This window comes from Cavia porcellus, unplaced genomic scaffold (assembly GCF_034190915.1).
Source record: "Cavia porcellus strain 051 isolate PalLab524CR breed Dunkin Hartley unplaced genomic scaffold, mCavPor4.1 scaffold_46, whole genome shotgun sequence".
NCBI classification, from domain to species: Eukaryota; Metazoa; Chordata; class Mammalia; order Rodentia; family Caviidae; genus Cavia; species Cavia porcellus.
This window is the reverse complement of record NW_026947529.1, coordinates 1151037-1176980: the sequence shown is the minus strand read 5'-3', so window position 1 is coordinate 1176980 and position 25944 is coordinate 1151037. Positions and strand designations below refer to the sequence as shown.

Here is a 25944-nt window from a genome sequence, read left to right as displayed (position 1 = left end):
CTGTCCTGGTCTCTCTCCTTCCTCTGGGTGCCAGAAGGCCGGGGACAGTGAACCCTGTCCTTTAATGCCCTTGTCATTTGGCATTTGCCCACAAGCACCCTGAAGGCTCTGGGATGAGAGAACCATTTTTTCAGCCATTCCCACATAGTCTCCCTATGCAGGATCCTGAGGCTGGGGTCTCGTGTCCTGGGAAAGCAGCCTAACCTGCTCCCTGCTCACTGTCTTGAGCCAATTGTCTGTAAAGACCAACTGTCATCAGACCAAGGTGGCAGGTGACCTAAGCCTTCAGAGTTCTGTTTGGACCTATCGCCAAGGAAGTGAGGTCATGCACTGGGGTCCGCAGTTTGGCCTTCTTCTGTGATATCACCTTTCTTTTTGTTGTGGAACAAATCTATGTCCTCCTTAGAAACAACAAGTGAAAATGCTAGAAAACTGTGTACACTTTTAGACTTTCCTGCACTTCGAAGATTTTAATGCAGCAAACATGTAGATGCTTCAGATGTGTCAGGCTGGGTGCCAAATACAAATGTCCATTCAAAGGGTCCATTGTCTCGGAGGATGAAAGACTCATTGTCTTCTGTTGAAGATTTGTCAAATGTTAGGATGACTTCCTTTCTTGGGCTTATGTTAGTTTAATTTCAGTTCCATTAGGAAGCAGAATAGCCATAATAATTTTACCAAACAATGTGAAGGTCTCATGTTATAAACCCCATATATCCAGGGGAGGAGGATTCATAGCCAGTTTTACTCTCACGTGCTTAGGAATGATTATTCATCCTTAGATGTTCAACTCAGCTGTACACTGTAGTGCTCCAAACTATGACCCCCAGGGAGGGGGGACAGCAGGTGGTGAGTACAAGGGGAGGTGACATCATCACCCTGTCCTCATGAAGGACACATGTGCATCACTCCTGGCAACTTGTCTCCTAGCTGCTGCTGTTACTTCCTTTCCTCCCATCCCAATCAGACCATGGGCTTTGTGTCCCTGATGGGTAGTTTGCCTTTCCTAGAGGTGATGGTGCTGAGCCTTTTCAGTTGTAATACTCTTTGGTTGGTCTCCTTGAAGCAGTGTTTCCATACTGGGCTCTCTATGTGCTGCAACCACCCACAATTATGTGGCTGAACCAAGCACATGCACCTGTCATCCATCTTGTGATGGCCATTTTTTATGTTTTGGGTCGGATTTCAAAAGGAAGCTGCCACACCCATTCTTACATAAGCATTTGAGTGGATACCGACATTTATTTCAAAGAAAATGCATCATATTGCTGGTGTATGGATAACTTAGAAATTCTTGCTGTATTTTTCTAAGCAGATGTTTAAAGCAGAGTTATGTGGTTCTTTTTTTATTTTGTTTTGTGTTATTTTGCTATACTATATTATGCTCTGTTATATTATATTATGTTATATGTTGGTGAGGATTTTGAAAGTCCTTCAGGGTGTTTTCAGTACTTTCTGATTTGGTTTTGTATGAGCAACCTAATGAGCTTTGGAATATCAAAAACTTTGAGGATTTTTTTTGGAGAAAATTTAAGGAGGAAAACACAATCAGGGATGTTGTTGCACACCTGTTATTCCAGGAGTCCGAAGGCTGAGGCAGAAAGTTTGTGGTGAGTTTTAGGTCATCCTGGGCTACGAGGGAAGATCAAGGCCAGACTGAACAGCATAGCAAAACCCTGTCTGAAAAAAAAGAAAGAGAGAAAAAAATGATAAAAATGAAAAGTCAAAAATAGACTTTCTAGTGAGAAATCTTTGTGAGGTTGTCTTGCATGTGTACTTTAGTCAGCACATCTAGCATAAGGTTTACCATCATGGAGACATTGATGTGCTTCCTGGTGTTTGTACTCTTTCAATTTTTTAAGGCTTTTTACTTAGATGACTGCAGATATGCTGCTGAATATATCCTCTTAGGATTTGGGTAGTTCAGTATGAAGAGATTTTGATCATTTTGGTTTTTGTTTCTGTCCTCAATTTATATTTAATACCAGAATTTGAGCAATGGATTACTATTTTTATTTTGATATAATAATAAGAATCATATAAAGATACAATTTTTAAGTCTATAAAAAGATAAAATAAGTATAGATTAATAGTGATTAATGTACCTTCTTCAGTGACTTCTTAGATTTATTAAAGATCAATATTTTCATACATTTGTAAAAGCTTTGGTTTGGTACAAATTTTAAGACATGGTCTCACTAATTTTCTAAATGTCCCAGGCTAGGGTTAAACCTTTCCTCATCATTCCTCCCTCTCCCAGAGTGCTGGGATTACAGGTGTATATTATCCTGAGTTGGCAATTATTAGCAATGTTGTGTATTCATGCAATAAAATGTTTGGCTTTGGTCTTCAGACACTTTGTAGAAAGATTCACTCTACTTAAGCCACCTTGCTATCCTGCAACTTCTTTCACAGTGAATAGGACTGAAAATCCCATTAACACTGTTAGTAGATTCTCTGCTTTTCTAACTATGGTCAGCAGGCACTTCAGAAGATCACTCCAAATGCCTTCTGCACTAGGATTGAGGCTTGGTGTCTTTGAAGCACATTCTCTTTTTGTTTGATCCCTCATGAAATTTGATGATTGTTTGAAGTCAAATTGCAAGAAAGGTGGGAAGGTTAAAGTTACTTGGGGCACACTCCCCTCCAGAAGGCCAGGCCAGTTTAAAAATTTATTTACCCTTCTAGTGTCAGTTGCAAAGTATTTTTTAAATTGTTGTTCAGTTTCTAGGATTTGAATACAGAGCTTTGCATTGGCTTCTTTCTCTTCACCTTTTAACACTTTTCTTGTTTTGAGCCAGGTCCTTAATAAATGGCTAAATTGCTGAGGCTCACCTTGAATTTCTGATGCTCCCGACTCAGCCTTCCAGACTGCTAGGATTACAAGCCACACCAGCAGACCCGGTCTCATAGTGTTGTTAAAAACTTATTGGCTGCCCTGCTGCTGCCTCTCTCACCTGGGCCCATACTACGAGCACTGGGGGACTGGAAGGTGCACATCCAGCTGAGCGGAGGCCGGCCCTGCTGCCGCCTCTCCCACCCAGGGCCCAACTACCACTGCTGGGGACTGGAAGGTGCATGTCCAGCCGAGTGGAGGCCTGCCCTGCTGCTGCCTCTCCCACCCAGGACCCATACTGCCACCGCTCGGGACTGGAAGCTGCGCATCCAGCTGAGCTAAGGTGACTCCAATCTGGCCCTGAAACTGTGCAAATTGAGGAAGCTTTAGGTCTACCTGAGAGGAGCCTAGCAAGCCTCTTTTAATGCAGGGGCTCCACTGCCCAAGGAGGGTGCTACTACAAGAGGAGTCCCAAGAGCCCAGAACATAAGAGTCAATTTACAACACAACCAGGGAAACTCTGAAACAACACTTGATACACAGTAATATAGGAAAATGACAAAATGAAAGACCAAAATGCAATCTCAAACACCCAACCCATCCCCCCAAGAAAGCCTAGGAGCCAGGTACATAGAAGAAAATACATGCCATATACCTGAAATACCTGAAACAATAGTAACAGAAATAAAGAAGCAGCTCCGGGAAGCTTTAAAGGAATTCAAACTAGAAATAATATATCAGGTAAAAGAAGAAATAATAAAAGAAATGAAGGAGATGCTGAACATATCTAAAGACACAGCTAAAAAAATTGGAGGAACTAAACAAAAGGATAGAATCTATGGATGAACAATATAAGAAACAAACAGAATATATAAAACAAATGCAAAGTGATATACAGGAAATCAAAAGCAACATTGAAAGTTGTAAAAACCGCCTGAATGAATGCGAAGATAGAATTTCAGACCTCAAAGACAAGATTGCAGCCAGTGAGCAGCAAAGGAAAAATCTTTTAAAAATAACAAGAAATCAAGAAATAACAATACAACACCTGCAAGATGATGCAAAGAAAAACAACATCAGGTTGATAGCGTAAATGAAAAAGAAGGAGACAATACAAAGGATGTCAAGAGGATATTTAGAGAAGTAATTGCTGAAAACTTCCCAAACATGAAATTGGAAACTGATATCAGGATCAATGAGGCATATAGAACTTCAAATAGCCATAACCAAAATAAAACTACACCCAGACATATAAAAATCACCATCCCAGAAATCGAACAAAAGAATAGAATAATAAAAGCTGTCAGAGATAAAAGGCAGATCTCCTATAAAGGAAAACCTATCAGAATCACAGTAGACTTCTCAACACAAACAATAAAGGCAAGAAGAGCATGGAGTGAAGTATTTCAGATCCTAAAGGAAAATGATTTCCAACCTAGACTGATGTACCCTGAAAAACTGTCCTTCAAAATTGATGGAGAAAAAGGATACTTCCACGACAAATAACAGCTGAAGAAATTCATGATCACCAAGCCAATCCTGCCAAGAATACTGAAAGACAGTCTAGATACACTTAAGAAAAAACCACTTAACAAAGCAGACAATTAAATAGAACAGAAAGATAAAGATGCAACTGCAGAAATATAACATGTCACTAATAAACCAATATATAACACTTATAACCATTAACATAAATGGTCTCAATGCACTAATTAAAAGAAATAGACTGGTGGAATGGATCAAGAAACAAAATCCAACCATATTCTGTCTACAAGAAACCCATCTAACCCAAAAGGATACTCACAAAATGAAAGTCAAAGGATGGAAAACAACACTTCATGCAACAGGAACCCCCCTAAAAAAGCAGGGGTAGCTATTCTGTTTGCAGACAATGTGAACTTCAAACCAATAATGATCAGAAGAGACAAAGCAGGTCACTACATACTGGTTATGGGAAAACTTCAAGCGGACGAGATAACTATCTTAAATATATATGCACCAAATTCCGAAGCACCCAGTTATATAAAACAAGTAATATCAGAAATGAAAAACCAAATTAGCAATAATACAATTATAACAGGATGTTTTAACACACCATTGACACCAATGGACAGATCAACAGGACAGAAAATCAGCAAAGAGATAAAAGAACTGAATCACACCTGTGAACAAATGGAATTGATAGACATATACAGATTATTCTGCCCAACAACAACAGAATACACATTTTTCTCAGCAGTACATGGGTCATTCTGTAAAATAGAGCGTATATTAACTCACAGAACATATTTAAAGAAATGCAAAAGAGTTGAAATCATCCCCTGCATGTTACCAGATCATAGCACTATGAAATTAGTAATTAATGATAAAAGATACCGGGAAAATCCCATAAACACATGGAAACTGAATAACACACTCTTGAGTAATCAGTGGGTCACAGAGGAAATTAAACAATACCTACACAGAAATGAAAACACAAATACAACTTACTGGAATCTGTGGGATGCAATGAAAGCTGTCGTCAGAGGGAAATTTATTGCACTGAGTTCCCACATCAGGAAAACAGAACAAATACAAATAAATAACTTGATGCTACACCTCAAACAGCTAGAAAAAGAAGAGCAAGTCAAGCCCAAAGCCAAAAGAAGAGAGGAAATTATAAAAATCAGAGCAGAAATCAATGCAATAGAGACTAAGAAAACAATACAAAGAATCAATGAATCAAAGAGTTGGTTCTTTGAAAGAATAAATAAAATTGATAAGCCCCTAGCCAACCTTATTAAAAAAGGGGGGGAGAAAAAGCTCAAATTCATGCAATAAGGAATGAAAAATGTGAAATCACTACAGACCCAATAGAAATACAGAAGATCATCAACACCTATAACAAAAACCTCTACTCTCAAAGGTTAGATAACACAGAAGAAATAAACAGATTTCTAGAAGCATATGAAGTACCAAAGCTAGGTCAAGAAGAAGTAAAACTGCTGAATAACCCAGTTTCTATTCATGAAATTGAAAATGTAATTAAGTCATTACCTACAAAGAAGAGCCCAGGCCCAGATGCATTCACTGCAGAATTCTACAAGAAATACAAAGAGGACCTGATGCTGACACTCCTCAAACTCTTCAATGAAATTGAAAGGGAAGGAATCCTTCATAAGTCATTCCTGGAAGCAAATATTACTCTAGTACCAGAACCCGAGAAAGACCCAACTGAAAAAGAGAACTACAGACCAATCTCCCTAATGAACACAGATGCAAAGATCCTCAATAAAATATTGGCAAATAAGATGCAGCAAGTCATCAAGAAAATTATACACCATGACCAAGTGGGATTCATTCCAGGTATGCAGGGATGGTTCAATATATGTAAATCAATAAATGTAATCCACCATATCAGTAGAGTCAAAAGTAAGAATCACACGATCATTTCTATAGATGCAGAAAAAGCTTTTGATAAGCTACAACACTCATTTATGGTAAGAACCTTACAGAAAATTGGAATAGATGGTCTTTACCTCAACATAATAAAGGCCATCTATGACAAACCAACAGCCAGTATCATACTAAATGGCCAAAAATTGAAGGGCTTTACTTTAAAATTAGGCACAAGACAAGGATGTCCCCTGTCACTGCTCCTACTTAATATAGTACTGGAAATACTAGCCAGAGCAAGTAGACATGAAAGAAAAATAAAAGGCATAAAGATAGGAAAAGAAGAAGTTAAATTATCACTATTTGCAGATGATATGATACTCTACATAGAAGACCCAAAAAATTCCATTGAAAGACTCCTAGATATAATAAATAAATTCAGCAATGTGGCTGGATACAAAAACAATACTCAAAAATCAATAGCATTCTTATATACTAATAACAAAATCACAGAGAAGGAAATAAGAGAAGCCACATCCTTCACACTAGCAACCAAGAAAATGAAATATTTAGGAATTACTCTCACAAAAGAAGTGAAAGACCTATACAGGGAAAATTATAATACATTGAAAAATGAAATTGAAGATGATCTCAGGAAATGGAAGGACATCCCTTGCTCATGGATAAGAAGAATAAATATTATGAAAATGGCCATTCTCCCAAAACTGTTATACAGATGCAATGCAATCCCAATAAAAATACCATCAACATACCTCATAGATCTCAAGAAATAAATCCTATAATTCATCTGGAACCAGAAGAGACCTAGAATAGCAAGGACAGTTCTAAGCAGCAAAAGCAAGGCAGGAGACATCACAATCCCTGACTTGAAGTTATACTACAAAGCAACTGTATTAAAATCAACATGGTACTGGAATCAAAACAGAGCCGAAGACCAATGGAATAGTTTAGAAGATACAACCACAGCTACAAACACACTCAACCACCTCGTCTTTGATAAAGGGGCCAAACAGGTTCACTGGAAGAATGACAGTCTCTTTAATAAATGGCGTTGGAAAAACTGGCTCTCCATATGCCGAAAACTAAAACTAGACCCATGCCTGTCTCCCTATACTAAAATAGTTACTATTGTCTTCCCTAATTTGAAACTTGAGGAACTAAAATGATTTGATTAGTTCTATAATATGCAATAAGTATAGAAAGTGGGTGAAGATGGGGACAACTATTTGTAAGAAACTAAAGACAGTTAGATAGACAATGAAGATCTCCAGTGGGCTTGCTGTGAAATCTGTATTTCTTTAAATTGTTTTCTTAACTGCTTTGTTCTGTTTTGATATGATTAATCTTACCCTCTTTGTGATGTAAAACAAATGTGTAGGACTGATAACCATATTACTCAGCTTTTGTTTGATCATAGAGTAGAACAGGTTGTAGTGTCACCTTATGAATGTCATTCTAAATACTTTAATTCTATAACATGAACAGCTATTTCTAAGATGACAATGTGTAACTTATCAACCAGCAATTTCTTAGCATTTGTTTTTCTGTAAGTTTGTATTATTTCTAACCTTTTTTTTATCTCCATGTATTCTTTTGTTTCCTTTTCTTTAAATAAAAATAAATAAATAAATAAATAAAATCTAAATTTATCAAAGATCTAAATATTAAAACAGAAACACTAAATCTATTGGAAGACAAATTGGGTAAAAACCTTGAAGACATAGGGATAGGTAGGGAATTCATGAACAAGACTCAAACTGCATGGGAAATACTTCCCAGAGTCAATAACTGGGATCACATCTTATTAAAAAGTTTCTGTACATCAAAAGAAATCTCTAACATAGTGAAAAGTAAACCCACAAACTGAGAAAAAATCCTAGTGAACTGTCCCTCAGACAAAGGACTTCTGTCTAAAACATACAAAGAATTAAAAAAAATCAGACCCCCAAAATTCAAAGACCCCATCCAAAAATGGGCATCTGAGATGAATAAACAATTTTCATATGAAGAAATACAAATGACAAATAAATATATGAAAAAATGTTCAGCATCACTAATCATTAGAGAAATGCAAATTAAAACCACACTGAGATTTCATCTCACTCCTGAGAGAATCACCAAGCTCAAGAAAATCACCAATAACAAATGCTGGAGAGGCTGTGGGGAAAAATGAACTCTCCTGCACTGTTGGTGGGAGTGTAGACTGGTGCAACCATTGTGGAGGTCAGTCTGGAGATTTCTCAGAAAGCTAGGCTGGAAGCACCATTTGACCCAGCTATTCCACTCCTAGGCATATTCCCAGAAGAACTGAAAGCATCATACCACAGTGATATATGTGCACCCATGTTTATAGCAGAACAGTTTGTAATAGCCAGATCTTGGAAACAACCTAAGTGTCCATGAACTGAGGAATGGATAAAAAAGTTGTGCTATTTCTATACAATGGAGTACTACTCAGCTATAAAGAATGATGACATTGACACGTTTATAAATAAATGGACGCAGCTCGAGGCCATACTTATAAGTGAAATAAATCAAACTCACCTGTATAAATACCGAATAGTTTCCCTAGTGTAAGAAATGATAAGAATACATGAAAGTTCGTGGTAATCATGATTCCCAGTCACACTGGTTTTAAGCCATATAATTTTTTCACTCATTACTTGGAATGGTTTTAATTTGGGTGTTTTTATTTTATTGTCTGTGATACTACAAATGACTATTTTGAAGAGAATAAGAGTGTAATAGCTAGCGCTGACTTAATATCATCCTGTTTTGAAGCCCCATCAAGTTTTTGTTCATTTCCATTGGTTCTAACATGTGGTACCTTATTATATCTTAATGTATGGGATACTATAAGCAAGTTTTTTATAGACAAAGAGATAATATAGAAATTGATGTTTGGTTTTTGCTAGCTGGTTCTAAATTCCCTGCAACAATTTCATTCTCTTGAACGATTCTTACACTGTCTTGATAAATTTGATGCTATAGTATACGAAGTTAGACTCAAATATTTCAAGGAAAGGGTCACTATGGTAACTACTATTAATGTAACGCTATCTGGGGGTGAAACACAATGATGGTTAAATTTTTCGATTCTGACCGGTGTTGTTATATTGATACGTTCTTTTTTTTTTAATCTCAGTCTCCCCTCATTTTTCTTTCCTTTTTTTTAAAATTAATTTATTTCTTAGTATGTTTTAACTAAGTGAAATTAAACTAAAAATAGTGTGATAGATTATAGTAATTTATTTTTTGTTTCCCTATTAACCTGATTTCAACCTCTGTAGTGTTCTCCATATCTAGTTCTGACTGATTTTATTATATTTGTTTCGCTTAATAGTATCAAGTTTGAGGGTATAGGCAACCATTTGGAAGGCAACCAGATATTCTATGATGCCCGTTATTATTTGACTATTATCTTCTTTGGAATCTTGTAAGCTCTCCAATGTGGTTTTATTAGTCTTATGTACAGTTTTGTTCAATTCTTTTATACTAGCTGATATAGGCTACTCTTTTTAGGATAACAGGAGGCATAATGGTAACCATTGTTGATCACCTAGTAATCCCCCCTTTATTTTTTTATTTTTCATTTTATGCTATGTCCATCCTCCTGATCTAAATGACTCGGTTTTGCTTTGTCACATTGGGTTTTTCTATGGTGCGTCTTGCTTTGTTTTTTGGTTTTTAGCCTTTTTTTTTCAAACTTTTTTCTTTTCCTCTTCAAAGAAAAAGTTAAAAAAAAAACTGGAAGTAATGGAAAATAAAATGCACGATTGTTAGTGGAAATAAGAGAGGAAGGAAAGTGATCTCAAGGATATAACTGCAAGTTTATTTAAATGTGTAGGAAAGAGATCCATATTGCTGAGTTTTTCTTGGATCATTGAACAGAACTGACTGCAATCTCACTGTATTAATCTCCACTTTGTATGCTTTAATTTTGTAATCTGGACAGCTGTTTGTAAGTTGAGAGTGTGTGATCTATTAACTGGTGAACTCTGACAGTATGTTTTTTCTCTTGAAATTCTGTGTTGCTTCTAGCCTTTTACTGTGTTGCTTCGTTTAGTTTTGTTTTTCTCTTTAAATAAAAAAAACTTACTGGCTGAGCAAGGAATGGTGAAAATGCCTGTAATGCCTGTACTCAAGTGGTTGAGGCAGCAGGGTTCCTGGGAGTTCTAGACAAGCCTGCAACATATTCTGAGTTCAGCTCAGGCTACAATGACACAGGGAGACCCTGACTATAAAAAGAAAATAAAAAAATAGGGAAGAAAAGAAAGGAAAGAAGAAACAAAATAAAATGCCTAGTGATTTTGTCACTTGGTGTGCATCTGGGCAAGCTGTTTTAGTCTGTGGTCCTTTTCTTCCAGTGTAAAACCCTTTTGACTACGGTTACTTTATAGTACCTGGAAACTAGTATTTTGATGCCTCTACTTTTAATGTTCTTTCTATGGCTATAAGATGACTCTATACTTCCTTGTGAATTTCCATTTTTTAAATGTTTCTAGGAAAATGGCACAGATACTTTGACAGGAATGGCCCTGAAACACCTGGTTGCTCTGGGTAGAATGTACATTATAACATGAATTCTTCCCATCCCTCATCACAGTATGGCTTTTCTTCTGTTAGTGCTCTTCTACTTATTGCATTCCAAGAAGATGTGAGTTTGCTTCAATTTCCCTAATCATTAGTTATTTTTGATTATTTGTGAAATGAATTGTGTTCTTTGTACTTGAGGCTACAATTTGTTTGTAGTACGTAGTAATGAATTGATTAGGGCATGTTGCTCATGTATCCTGCTATTTAAGTGATTTGTGAATTTGTTCTATATGGTTGTCAATGGAGTTTAAATTTCTTATATACAATGCTGCACCCTCAGGAGAACTGCAACAACAATTAATTCTTCCTTTGTGATTTGGAAAGCTTTGCTTTCTCCTTCTGGATTAAATTCTAGGGCCAGGACTTCGAGTACTGTATGTTGAAAAGAGTTGCAAGCCTTGTCTCCTTCCTGACCCTAGAAGCTAAGTTTGCAGCTTGTCAGCCCCTGAGCACCATATGAAGGATGAAGCTTGCCATGCTGTGCTGAGGTCCATTCCTCCTACTTATAGTTTATGAATGATTTTTATCCTGAAAAAATGGTGCCCTTTTGAGCTTCTCAAAGCTGTTTTTCCAAATCTCTTCAAGGGTTAGCTGTGCCTTATGATGTGAATGTGGTAAGTGACACAATAGTTTGTGCGAGAAGGAACATACTTGCACCACTGAGATTGAGCCCAATGTTGATCGTGTTGGTTAATTTTGAACATGCTGGTGTTAATGTGGCAAACATTTAGCTGAATACTTTTGTTCGTTAGGAATATTAGCCAACAGAGTGTTTTCATTTATTTTATTTTTAACACATTATTGTCTGGCTTCATTCTCAGGATAACTTGTCACTTAAAAGAAGTTGGTGGTGGTTTTTTCTCCAACTTGATAGAAGAATTGAAAAACAATCAGTATTCATTGTTTATTATATGCTGGATAAAATTCACCAGTGCACTTAGTGTATCCTAGCTTTGTTGTTGTTATTAAGCAGCTGTGATGTTTACCCATTGCCTGTGCTCCTCATTGCTCTGTTCATCAGAGTGTTTCCTTCTGATGCATGTGGTTCGGGGACATCAATGGACACCACATATCCTTTAAGGGTCACGTCTCATTTTATTTATGGATGCTACCATTTACCTTTGTATCTTCAAACTATCTCCATAATATATAATTTTGTGAGTAACTCCTTTCAGTTACTCAGTTTTTAATGCACACTCTTGCAGGGTTTGGTTACTGCTGGAGGAAACTGGGGCTGGTGAGGGCCTGGTCTCTTATTTAAGGCTTTGTACATTGACCTGCCTGCAGTGCCTCCATCACATCGCCTGCACCCTGTAAACACCTATCCTGTTCCATAGCTATGGTGAGTCCACATGTGGCAGTTCAGATCTGCTCCTGGGTGGAAAACATTCAGTCAATTTGAGCTCTGTAACAGACTGACCTTCTCATACAGAGCTCCGCTGAGTGAGACAGGGGGCCTCAGGCATGTAGGAAGGAGCTCTGGAACCATTTCAGCTTTCTCCTGTCCAGTGTGGAATGTGTGACGCTTTCCTTAGAACTCAATGATGGATGAGGCGGCCTGGACTGGGCCTTTTTTAGCCATGGTTCCTGCTACGTGCCATGGTGTCCTGCACCTCTGCCTGGACCATCTCTCTGACTTCAGATCTCCACAGAGATCTGAGCGGACTCAGTCTTCCTCTACCAGGCTCTAACTGTATGCTGAGGATTCAGGTGAAATATCTGCGACCCTCAAATTCATCTTATTTACATTTAGCCTGGAAATTCCACTTCTAAGTGTCATTATAAAAAACGAGATTGATAGACACCATATTCTCTTCTTAATCAGTTAAGGTGTGGACAGTTAGAAACCATGAATGTTCCACAGCACAGCTGCTGAGTTAATTATAAATGACAGCCACTGAAAATGCTGAAAGAAGGCCATGTCCTAGGCCATGTCCCTGATCTTTCCTGGGATTGAAAAAGCTTGTGTCGTGGCTCTCTCTCCACCCAGTAGTGAAGAGACACAGGCCTGCACAGCAGGTGAGGACAGGAGAGAGGAGCTGGTCAGTGGCAGACCTCTCATCCTGGGAGGGATGCCTTTGTGGTTTTTCCATGTTATGTTCCACTGCATTATTTATAGTGCTCCACTCAATATTACTTCTCTCCTGTTCAATTCACGTAAGAATAAATAGTTGGTATTTTCTTGAATAGGTGAGTGGAAATGGATGACTTAATTTTCTTTTATCTGTAATGTAGGATAAGCATATAGAAGAACATTCAAGCATCACTTTATAGATATATAAAATGAGTCTTTTTTTCAGAAAGGCAACACATCATTCATGACTAACTTTTAAACCCCCAACACATAAAGCCATTTGGATCCCGCTGCAGTGGGTGTCCCTCCATCCCTACTTGAGAAGTCACTGTGCTCATCTGTGTCTGGTAGAGGACACTCAGAACCTTCTTAAGAGTCTCTTTTTCCAGCAAGGAAGACTTGAATCTTCCTGTGCTCAGGCCACGCAGGGAGTGTGCAGCATGCAGTGGAGCCCAGTACCTCCTGCCTTACACCATTTTCTACCAAGGCATCCATGCTGCAGCCCTGCAGGCCCAATAAGGCAGAGCCACCAGGGTGCAGCAAAGACTCTGCCACCTCAGCCCCAGTGGCCTCAACTCCTGGGTCCTGGCCTCAGCCTCCACCAGGCTCCAGTCTCTGCCCTGGGTTGGACTTACATATTGGGCCAGACACAACATAAGTGTCTTGGGGCTAAGTCCATTTTACACAGTGACACTTCCATTCCACAAATTTTGATCCTTTCCTTTGAAATTGAGGCTGAGGCATTGCAGACAAAACCCCACAGATTAGCATTGCTTTTTGCTTTTCTTTCTTTTCCTTCTTCTTTTCTTATTCTCCTCCTCCTCCTCCTCCTCCTCCTCCTCCTCCTCCTCCTCCTCCTCCTCCTCCTCCTCCTCCTCTTCTTCATCTTTGTCTTTGTCGTTCTCTTGGACTTCTTTGTATTTGACTTCTTTGTCTTCTTCTTGGTTTCTTTGTTGCTTTAAGCATATATTTAGAGGTGCATTTTGCCAAAAACCTTTCTTTGTCTTTTCACTTTCCAGTTTACTGAAGTTTTTACAGATCTCTAATGCAATTCTAACCCTATGTGTTTGAATGCTCAGAATCCATTCTGTGGCTTGGTAGAATGAGGAAATTAAAGCAGAAACTGAACTTGGGGAAGTTTTTGTGCATTTTAGCATATCCTACAACAACACCTGACTCATGCCTTTTTACCTCAAAAATATGGACTTCAGCAGCAAGTGGGTCTGCCACAGACAAAATGAGTTTCCTGTAGGTGTTTCAAACAATCTCATTTCCCCTCAACTTGTGAAGCACATGGTATAGGTTTCTTATGGCCAAACTTGAAAAATTATTTCCAGTACATGAAAGGCTGCCACTGGTCCTGAAATCATGATGGAACTTTCTTGTAAATATATAGTCTGATTCACACCCTGGCTGACAGAAGCTAAGAGACTCAGAGATGGCTGGCACAGATAGAAACACCTCAAAATTGTCAACTACCAGTTGCAACAAGCAGGAACCACATTGATGAGCTTTCACTGTTGGGTGATGGAATTGTGTGGTGGGTTTTGAACTAGGTTTTCTGAGGCAGCTCAGTAAATCTAGATTGCTGCATGGATCCCCCTTACTGCAGTGCAATACAAACAGAAAGTCATGAACATGCATCATTTATTTGAAAATTTCTATTGCAGTTACGAAACCTGTATGCATGAGAGTCCACATCTCTGCCATAGCAGACCCACCCACATGCATTACCACCATATCTTGTAAAGGGTCAGTTTATTTATACAAAATGCAGAGTGATGTTCTCAGCCTTGATTTTCCAGACTGGTGCATTTCTTGAAGGGAAGTCATTTCTTGAAGGGAATTTCTTGAAGGGAAGTCATCAGTCATTCTTGAAGGGAAGCTAAATGATTTAGTTTGAGTAAACTTCAAGTATGTTGCTATGATTCTGTGTGATGTCCTCACTGCCAGACATGAGGAAAGCAATGAGTGGGATCTGCTGGAGGTTTAGCTCCAGAGGGACACACTCTGCACAGCTGTGTCAGGCAGGGCTCTCCATCACCTGACTGGCCACCCTGGTATCCAAATACCCTTGCCCAATGCAGTCTCTGGCTTTGAGAGGTGCTGGATTGCAGTGGAGATGCGCAGTGTACTGGCTGGCCCTGGGGAAGCCTTGTCATGCCATGAGTTTGTCATCCTTAGCCCTGCACTTCTGTGGCCCTGGGGCCAGGACAAGGTTCTCCCCAGTTGCAGTGAACAGCCTCATCCAGACAGCTCTCCTTGTGCGTACTCTATGTGGAGGCTAGCAAGGATCCCAGCTCATTCCTGCTTCAAAGAGTACTGTGAATCAACCTCTTGAAAATTTGTGCAGCATTCTGTGTGGGAGAAAACTCTATTCTTAGTCCTAGGTGTTCTGGGGAAGGCTGTTTAGAGCTCTGATGGGAGCTGTGAGATATGGCTGTGCTCTGCCCTTCCCATTGTTGTTCAGCACCTTCCTTAAAATGTGTAGGTGGATGGGGGAACAGCACATTTCAGGGATGTGTGCCTGGATGAAACCAGTTTAGGAGGCTCGGTGTTTTGTGTTGTTGGCCATGTCTGGTGATTCCCTTTGAGTTAGAAGAATTTGCCATTTCCTTCACAAAATGGACTCAATGAAACCTCTTTCACACTTGTAATAAAAACCATCTATCTGACTATTTTTGTAAAGAAAGGTTTCCTGTTTTGGTTTTTGCATTATTGTTGTTTTTCAAATGCAATGAACCATCCTTTTGTAGCTCCCTTTGTATCACTGAAACCATGGAAAACATTTTAAAAAATGAAAAGATTAGTACATACACAATGGTCTCTACATTTTCCCTGTAGACTTTTTTCTCTAGGATTTTCTCTTCTTTCAAAGAGCAGTAGCAGCCAGTCTCCTCCAGAAATGTTTGGCCAAGCAGAATCTGATGCACTGATATGAAAGACCCAGGGTACTCACTGGTAAGCGGCGGTAGTGTGGGCCACTGCAGCCCTTCCAGCGGGGAGAACTAACAGTGTCTCCTGAGATCCATCCATGTTGGAACTTAGGACTCTGGGAATCCAAGCCAGCACCTCTGCTCCCTGGTAAGCAGTGGTAGTGTGCCCCACTGCAGTCCTTCCAGGGGGGGAGAACTAGCAGTGTCTCCTGAAATCTATGCTATGTTGGAACTGAGGACGCTGTGAAAACAAATGACCATTCTGCCTCTTTGCTTAGCAATAGTGAACCTACTGCTACATGGCCTAGAGTCAAATATCCCACTTCCCCTATCCTCTTTCCCCTCCTCCTCCCCATCCATTAGCAAGTGGGAACCAGAAATCTAAGCATCTCCTGGGAGGTTGACCATAGCAAATAAGGGGGACTTCCTTCTACCATTTCTTTGAAGGCAAATATTTTTATTTCTGTTTTGCTCTTTTCTGGTTAATGGTAATGCTCTATTCAATATTCTGTTTTGATAAGTTCTATAGTGTTCTATATTTCATCTCATTTTGATATACGGGATTGAAAGAACAACTATTATAAAGATAACAAAATATACTGTGATACCTATGACGGTTGTTCCGGTAACCTGGTGTGAAGTTCTGTACCAATTTCACTGGACAATCTTAGTAGGCTTTATTCTGACTTGTTCTGTTGTATACTTTCAAAATAAAAATAAAAAAAAAAAAGAAAAAGAAAGACCCAGGGTAGTAAATCACAGTGAGAGAAAGGTCAGCACTGGGTGGGGACTAGCAGGAGAGAACAGGGGTATGGATGGGTCCAACACTGAGCAGAAAGCTGGCACTCGACAGATGTGAAGATTGTACCAATTGACGATGTGCTTACGTGTGACTCAACTGAACATTTGGAAACTAATGAAATCTTAACTTAAAATTATCTTAGAATTTAATGTTTCAAAGAACTGTAGACTTAAGAGTAGAAAGGAAAACTGAGAGAAATAGAAGAGGTAAAGGGAAGGGCAAGCAAAGGGCAGGTGCTTTGCAGGACTTGAGCCCTAAGTGGAGCTCAGGACACCTGCCATGGAGCCAGCAACAGGCCTGCCTTGGAATTCCACCAGACCAGTTATCTGCCCTTTATTTTCAGGTTGATCCCAGAGCTGTTGAGGTCATTGGACGTGGAGCTGGCACAAGATCTGTAAGTAGACCTTGAGCTCAGTCCAGTACCAGCCCAGATTTAGAAAAATCACCAACTGTCCTTGCTCCTTGCAGGCCCCAAAACCTCCCAGGGCCTGTCAGGGATAGCTCTGTGCACAAATGCACCCCAGGAAAACTTCCCATTCTCCCTCACCCCACTCACTTCTGCATGCCTCTGTGTTGCAGGAGGCCCCAAGTCTGAGAGTCTTTCTCCCTCTAAAGTGTCCCATGTCCTCTTCAGAAACCAACAGACCCAGGACAATTCCTTCTCACTGCAGTGTTCATTTTCAGTGAGCCAGGCTTGACCCAACTCAATCAAATTAGATTGGGCTGATTGTACCACCTTGCTTAGCAGCACCTGCCAGGACCCAAGAAGAGAAACTCTGACCCTGAGGAGGACAGGTGTAAGCAGCACTACAGGTGTGGCCTCCCTCCCAAATGGCCCTCCCAGGGTATCCTGTGTGCTAACCATAATCAGCCCTCACTTGCTGTCAGAGGTCCCTGGACAGTGCTGTTACCACCTGTCCTCCACTCTGTAGGAAGCCTGAAATGCAACTCCCTTTTCTACCCTTGTGGCCCGTTGCCTCTGTGAGAAAGCAAGTGGAGTCTGCAGTGTTACTCTAATCATGGTTGCTCAACAGTCTGCTGCTCTATAACTATCTGAGAAGTGTGTGGACAGTGGGAGTGCGTCCTGCCTGCCTTTCCTCCACCTTCAGTGCATATGCATCACTCTATTCTGTGTGTCTTTGTGAGTCTCGCTTTCCCCTATTTTATGTCCATACGTACAGAAGCCAAGAAGTTAGGCACATTCACCATAATGTGGGTGGTACATGGTCTGCTCTCCAGGGTGCCTGTGTTGCCTTCATAACATGGAAGCACAAGAGACCAGTGTTTGTATCTGCTGTGGTCATTTCAACATGGTCAATACCTGGTACACTGATGATTTAAGGCACCTACCAGCTCCCTCTATAATGTCTGTGTGGAACTGGGTCATCTGGAATCCCCCAGAGATTCTTGCTCTGGATACCATGGAAGCACATGTAATGACTTTCCAGTGTCCTTCAGAGTGTAGACAACTTCTTCACCCAAGTGATGGATCCTTGGCAGGAGGCAAAGCTTCCCCATGGGAAAGGAAAAACAGCAATGAAGCCAGGGTCCCCGTTCAGAGAAGACCTAGTTTTAGACCCAACTCCTTCTTCCTACTTCCCTTGTCAACTTAGAAAAGACACCATGCCTCTCATGTCCTTTCCAGTGTGTCTCCCTGAGCTATGGAGGTCATATTGGCATCTGCTTCCTAGGGACATCATCAGAGGTTAGAGATGACACTTTTAAATTTGTTGGCTGATGTCATGTGTACACAGTGTACAGAATTAGAGATGAAATGGATGAACGGTTGGGAGGGAGGTTTATACATTACACACAGGCCTAGATCCTTCTGTATGGTGGAGTAAATGACACTCACCTCCTGGACATGTGTGCCTGGTGTCATCATGAGGGGGCAGAAGTTCATCAGATCAGCCATCATTTTGTTCCCTAAGCATCTCAATTTCTTCTATGTATTGGTTCTATGGCCCCAAGTCAGGACCTCACACAGGCTAGGCAAGCTGTATGGATGCAGATGCACCCCCAAATCTACCAGCACTGTGCCTCATTCACACCTGTGTGAGTCACTACACCCATGGCCAGCGTGCTCAATTGCTGACAGCTCACCTTTTGATGGCCACCTCCCGAGTAGTCCATTCCTTGACCATAGGTCACAGGTAGTGAATTTTGTTCAGCTTTGTATTAGCCAGACTGAAATTTAGCCCAGGTCCTCACACATGGTAGGCAAGTACTCTATCCTGAGCTCTCTCCCCAATTCCTTACTTGTTCTTAATAACATAACATGGCAGACATGATGGGATGTTACTATCAAGGTTCACACATAAAATGCCTGTGACCAACCTCCTGATCTCTCCCTCCTCTGTTCTTCCTTCCTTTCACTCTCTTTTGTTTTTTCTTCCTCTCTGTATTGCTACCTCTGCATCTTCCCTGAGGAGAGGCTCACTCTTTGCTGAGAAAAAGGGTAAGAGACAGAGCAGACATCAGACCTCCATTCTAATCTTGTTCCTGACTATTAGCAAGAGAGAGAGAGCCTGAGAACAGATTTTGCCACAGATATGCTTCCACTGATTCTGCAGCCTGATTAGGAGAACCTACGGTGGATCCCCCAGCAGCACCTCCTGAATTCCTAACCCATAGAACCTGACAGAACTGAAGTTTATCTGTTGTACCTAAGTTTGCAGCCATGCATTCATCAGTGGTCACTGATGTGCTATATCAATTGTGAGGTTCTGCCCCACACCTGTCCCTTGATCACTCTTCCCTTCCCTTATTCTCACCAGGCCCTCTGTTCTCTCTTCTCATCTCTTTACTGACTAAAAAAATTTGAATTTGCATCTCTAAATTGTTGGTCCTCTGTCTTCTGCCACACAGACTCTGCTCTGTACAGCATTAGGGCCTGCATGTCTCAGGTTCAGGCATCAGTTCCATCTCAGTGAGGCTGTTCAGATCCCCTCATGTAGTGACCTTGGCCTCTGTGTGCCCTTGCTTTATTGGGGTATAGCGCTGGGTCTTCTCTTCCACTACATTCTGTTGTGGATTGTCCCGCTCCTCCAGGCTTCCAGCTTCTGGGTGGCCACTGACATATTGTATTTTTCTGTGTTGGTGCCAGCCTCTTTCAGTCGAGGAATAACGTGAGAATTTGAGGCACATAGATTGAATAGATCAGATCAATTTTCCTCTGAGCAACCCAGTGTGTGATCATGGCATCACTGTGTGTTCGTGTATGTGTGTGTGTGTGTGTGTGTGTGTGTGTGTGTGTGTGTGTGTGTGTGCACATGTGTGTGTATCCCTTGGGATGCTGCTTGAAATCAGTCCCACATGTTTAGGCTCAGGTCCCAGGAGCTTGGTGGCTGTTTTTCTAATGCCTTTGGTAGTCGGCTGGGTCCTGTGCTAGGAGGTTTTTCTCCGTTGGACTTCTCCCCTATCCTCTTCACTCTGCCCATGTCCTGTGCCTAGGACCTGGCATTGTCCCTCTCTCGGCACTGGTTCTCAAATGTCCATCGGGAGTGGAATAACACACATAGTCCTTTACTGTGGAAATTCTAGCATGCTTGGGGGTGAGGCACTAGAGGGTCACATGGGGTTCTCTTCACCTGAGCACTGTCCCCATCCATACCATCCCTACTAAGGTCCTCATCCTCAGGTTACCTCACATTGCCATCGTCACATGCAGTCCATTGGGCAGGGCAAGGCCAGGACTTAGAACTCACCACTTGCTATCACTGATGCCTTTCCCATGCCTGTGACACTTTATAGGTCCACTTGGTTCAAAGACCATGGGAAAACTTTCTATCATCCATCGAATTCAGGAACTACACCTTAGCTCACACTGGGGCACCCACGTGCTCAGCTATTTCTTTGTGGGAAACCGAGTGGCTGCTGAATCAGTGACCTAACCTCTTCTGCTGTGCAGGCCCCAGTGGCATCACAGTGCAGCAAGGACTTGGGGGAATATCTTCAGCCTGGAGTATTTATAGTGTGGAGCAACCAATCAGCTGGCCTCTGTGAAGGCTGCAGGGGTTTACACCATGACACAGCAGATCTGTGATTGAAGACCTCCCCCCACCCCCAGCCCCTGAGGAGTCATGGAGAGCTGTTGGGTGCCCTCCATCTTTGCGGCCTGGGCATGAGCCTAGCAGATTCTAGTTCTGGGCTTGTTTTTCTACCTGGGAACAGATGCCATTGCTGTTTCCCAGTGCTCATTTCTCCCATTTGTTTGCCTCCATGGCCATTATATTTCTTTAATTATGTACACAAGGCCTCATTATTCTTAATCAGCCTGTGTTCATGTGTCTCATTCTTTTACTGAATTACTGGAGAAATATGTGACTTATAGGTGGTGGCATACTGAGCCAGACTTTATGCAAATTTACTCTGTCCAGAGAAGAGGACATAGGCAGCCATATTCATGACACTGTATGGAAATAAACCACAGGGTAATTCAATGGACATCATGCCTGCAACACTGCACTTTCTATTCTAGGCCATAGACTACTTGGAACACACAGTGCCTCACATTTTAATGGTTGTATTACAGCTACAATACTTTACTTTTGTGATTTTTTTCTTGTTAAGCACTCATAAATTAAAATTAATAATTTATCATTGGAAATATCTAAAGTATAAACATGGGTGCAACGCTCCCATGGTGCTGCTCTGTAACAAAAGAAAGTGTGTTAGTCTCCTTCATATAAAACAGACATGAAATGACCTACATGTAATTACACGTGGACCAGTTTTGATGTGTATATGTCTATAAAGCCAGGAACATAATTAATAAAACAAAGAATCCTAAGAATTACAAAAAAATTCCTGAATTCTTTTTGTATGCCCTGCCAAGAGTCCATGAATATGTGCATGAGAAATTGATGCAATCTGTCTGGATTTTCCCTTCTCAGACAAGGAGAGATTAAATAGTTACTTACAGTAGGGTAAGTCAGAGGAGAAACACAACTGCAGTGATGTGGAAAAGGTAGGACAGGTAAATTACAAGGCCATTGGATGACTGGTGGCCAGAATCTAGTCAGAAGGAAAAGAAAAGAAAATATATTTGTGTAGTGAGTTGATGAAAATGTTCTGCAAGAGGACACTGGTGAAGGTTTCACAATATGGAGAAGGCACTAAATGGTACCAAACTCGTCAACTGAAACAAGAATAAACTCTTAAATTTCATTTGTGATGATTCTATCACTGGCATCCCTGAATAGAATAATAATAAATAGAATAATAGGTAAATCTGGAAGATAGGGGAATGGCAGGAATGGGTCAAGAGCTGCCTGCAGGTAGAGGTCAAGAGATGACTCCTGCTGGGGAGCCACCAGGAGATCCAGCTCTGCAGCTGGTGGAGAAAGGACAACATGTGTCTGCTCTTGCTGTGGGGTCAGAGCTGGTGAAGGAGCTGCAGGTGGAGCTGGCATGAGCTCTGCGGGTGCAAATTCAGCATGCACTGGAATTGCCTCTGCAGTTTCAGGAGAAGAAAACATCACTGACTTTCCAGGGACTTCTCAGGGTCAAACCTTCCCACTGCCTGTCAGATGCAGCTGTGTGCATGAACACAGCCCCAATAAATCCTCCCAGACTGCATCCCCACACTGACTGCTGAGGGAATCAGGTTCCTGTGTCTCCCATCATCTGGGCACATAGTTCGGTTCAGTAGCACATTCCACCCTGTCAAGGTCACAACCCACATCCAGGGCTCCTTACCCTGTGACTTAGGCACCAAGGACTTAGGAGGCTCCAGATGGTCCATTAGAAGCTTGGCCTGGGGATCCACCTTGGAGTTCAGCTCCAGTGAGGAGTCAAGGACAGGAGATGCATCCTTAGAGCTAACAGGGAGGTAGCAAAGTAAGAGGTCTGGCCTCTCTTCGAACACCACCTACACAGGTTACCTTAGGGGGGGCACATGGGTCTCAAGCCCAGCAAGTTCACTGTCCACTCCCACCCTCTCCCAACTACAGTGTGGCAGTGTGGGCCTTGGGATCCCTAGAGGCTGACAGAATGCTTCCTGTGAGGCAGTCCTTGCTTAGTGGTATGACACCACTTCCTTCTTTAAGGAAGTGTGACACAGTTTTTCCCTGCCCTTCCCAACTACAGGTCAGCTCAACAAAGGGAAAGACTGATATCTGCCATTTCTTTGCACTTAATGGCTCAGGGCTGGTGCTCCGTGAATATCTGAGAAGTAAGGAGTCATCGATATGTATCCCGCCATTCTGCAGTGTCTAGGTCAAGCAAAGATCTGCTGCCCAGTTCTCTTGGTCTCTGTAGAACTCCTCCTCCATGGTCTGTAACCACTTCCAAACAAGGCCTTGTACACAGAAAGACTTCTTTGAGGTGAACCATATCTGTTCTGCTGGCAATGCTGACTCTATGGCCTCCAAAGAACATCAAAACTCGAAAGGGCAGTTGTTACACCTGTTCTGCTTACAAGATCATGGACAATACTCAGAAAAGTGTCTTCACACAGGGTGTCTTCATGTGTATTTTGGCTTGATTACACCCACTCACTTTGCAGTGATACCTGTGGGCCATGGACACTTTGCCATCCCTAAGAATTCCTGCCCTAAGCATACCCTGAAACCCCTAGAGTGACTCTCCAATCTCCTTTCCAAAGAACAGAACCGTTTTCCCCATGTGTGTGCCAGTGAGGGGGATGGAAGGTCATCCCTGGGAATCAGGACAGCCTCTGTAGCAGGTCTTCATGGGGCCAAGGTCACAGCTAATCCCTTGCCATGGATCCCCCATTTCCTCCGCAGTGACCCTGCACTCTGGATCCACTCAGCACCCCACAGTTCAATGTTGTAAACCAAGACTTAGGTGCTTGTACATGGCCAGGACTTGAATACACAGGTGGCCAAGTCCCACAGGGCTGCTCAGGTGAGAACTTAACTTCTCTGTATCTGAACTAGTCCTGGACTCAGTGTCTCTGAGTGGCTGGTGGTTGAGGCTAGGCATATGTGTTCTGTGCTTCCTCTTGTCTCTGGGTGCCTCTGGGCACCTGTGCATGACAATGCAACCTGGCCTGGGTTGCTGACAGCTGGGTGTTTCCAGTTGAGCTTCCTGAAGCATCTGGACCAAGTGAACCATCCTCTCCATATGTTCGCACATGGTTCCCTGACACAGGGTCCTGATGATGGGGCCACTAGCTCTGGGAAAGCATCATAGCATGTTCCTTGTTCACTGTCTCGAGCCAGCCATCTATTAAGGCCAACTGTCACCAAACCACAGTGCCTGGTGACCAGAGCCTTCAGAGTTCTTGTTGGACTTGTCACCAAGAAAGTAAGGTCATGTGCTGGGGTCCACAGTTGAGGCTCCACCTCTGATGCCTCCTTTGTTTTTATTGTGCGCTAATCTGTGTCCTGAGAAACAGCAAGTTAAAAAACGAGCAAAATATGTGTGTTTTTAGACTTTTCCAACCAAATGATCCTTTCCCTTGAGGATGAGGTGCACAGTTTCTTCATTAAGAGATTCCTCAAATTTTATTTTGACTGTCTTTTCTGGACTTATGTTAGTTTCATTTCATTATCACAAAGGAGCATGGAGCTGTTCCCAGAATGTCCATAATAATTTTCCTTGAAGGATATGAAATGTTTCATGTTATAACACCCATGTGTACATGAAAGGAGGAATCATAGCAAGTTTTACTCTCACATGCCTATGAATGCTCATTTCATCCTTAGATGTTTTCCTCAGCCACACACTGTAGTGCTCCGTACTCTGACCTCCATTGAGGAGGGACAACAGGCGGTGAGGGCAAGGGGAGGCTTTGCAAGGCCATGGACATCACCACCCTGTGCTGATGAAGGACACATGGGCATCACTCCTGGGGAATTTGTCTCCTAATCACTTTTTCATTTCCTGTTCTCCCATCCCAAGCAGACCATGGGCTTTGTGTCCATGCTGGTTAGTTTGCCTTTCCTAGAGGTGATGGTGCTGAGCCTGTTCAGTCTCAATGCTCTTGGTTGGTCTCCTTCAAGCAGCATCTGTGTGCTGGGCTCTCCACATACTGCTGCTAATTGCTGGTGGAGTCACCACACACTCTCATGGGGCTGAACCTGCCAACTGCAACTTGTTCATGCATCTGTCACCCATCTAGTGATCCCATTTGTTCTGTTTCTGGGTTGGCCCTGGAAAGCCAGCTGCCACCACCATTCTTATACATGGTCTTGAGTGAACATAGATTTTTATTTCAAAGAAAAAATACTTAGATGTGAAATTGCCAGATTATATGTCTTATGTGTGATTAGCTTACAAACTGTTAAAGTACACTTGGAAACATTTTTTAAAATCACAGATGGTTGTTTTCTTTTTGGTACTGAGGATTGAACTTATGACCTCAAGTTTGCCAAGTGGGCACTTATACTGTTGAACTAAACCTCCAACACTGTTTTCTTATTTTGTTTTGCTTTGTTTTATTGTGTTTTTATGCTATAATATGTTATGTTATGTTATGTTATGTTGTGTTTTGTTATATTACACTATGTTTAGTGTTGGTGAGGATTTTGAGTCTCTTTCAGTGCATTTTCAGTGCTTTCTGATTTCATTTTTTATAATTCACCTGATAAACTATGACATATCATATAATCCTGGCTAATTTAATTTTGGAAAAAAATTTAGAAAGTAAGCGAGAGCCAGGTTTGGTGGTAAACATCTCTAATGTCAGAAGTTGCAAGGCTGAGGCAGCAAGATTGCTGTGAGTTGAGGTCAGCCTGGGCTACAATGTGAGTTCAATGAAAACCTAAACTTCTTAGCAAAATCCTGTCTCAAAAATAAATAAATAAATCAAAATAAAAAATACATTTAGAAGGTTTAAAAAGCCACAAAACCATCTATAACTCTACAAATCAAATCCTGGTGAATTTTTCTTACATACATACTTTAGTTAGCAAACTAAGCATTATGCTTAACATGAGGTAGACATTGATCTACTGCCAAGAAGTTGAACTGTTTCAACTTTTTTGACCTTTTAACTGAGATGAATGTAGATATGCTACTGAATATATACTCTTCGGATTTGGAGAGCTTAGTATAAAGAGAATTTGATGGTTCTTTTTATTTTTGTACTAACTTTATATATGGAAGTAGGATTTGAGCAAAGGATTACTGTTTTTTTGAAAAGACTTTCTTGTCTTATTTTAATGTAACTCAAGTACATATTAGTAAGGACCACATAAAAGATGCTATTGTTAAGTCTATAAAAGGATAAAATACAGAAGAATAATGAGAGAATAACATTGCCTACTGTATTGTGCACAATGATTTCTTAATGATCTGTATTTTCATACATTTGTAAAATTTGTTAATCTTTTTA

General features: G+C 41.2%; 1 protein-coding gene across 1 annotated transcript in view; it reads left to right on the top strand.

Moving 5' to 3' along the window:
- Nucleotides 1-3078: 3078 nt before the first annotated feature.
- LOC134474952 (zinc finger protein 431-like) overlaps nucleotides 3079-25944 on the top strand; it is a 122490-nt gene continuing 99624 nt past the window's right edge. The window contains exon 1 of the mRNA XM_063244027.1: nucleotides 3079-3179. Coding sequence (XP_063100097.1) covers nucleotides 3079-3179 — 101 coding nt within the window. The remainder of the gene's footprint in view (nucleotides 3180-25944) is intronic.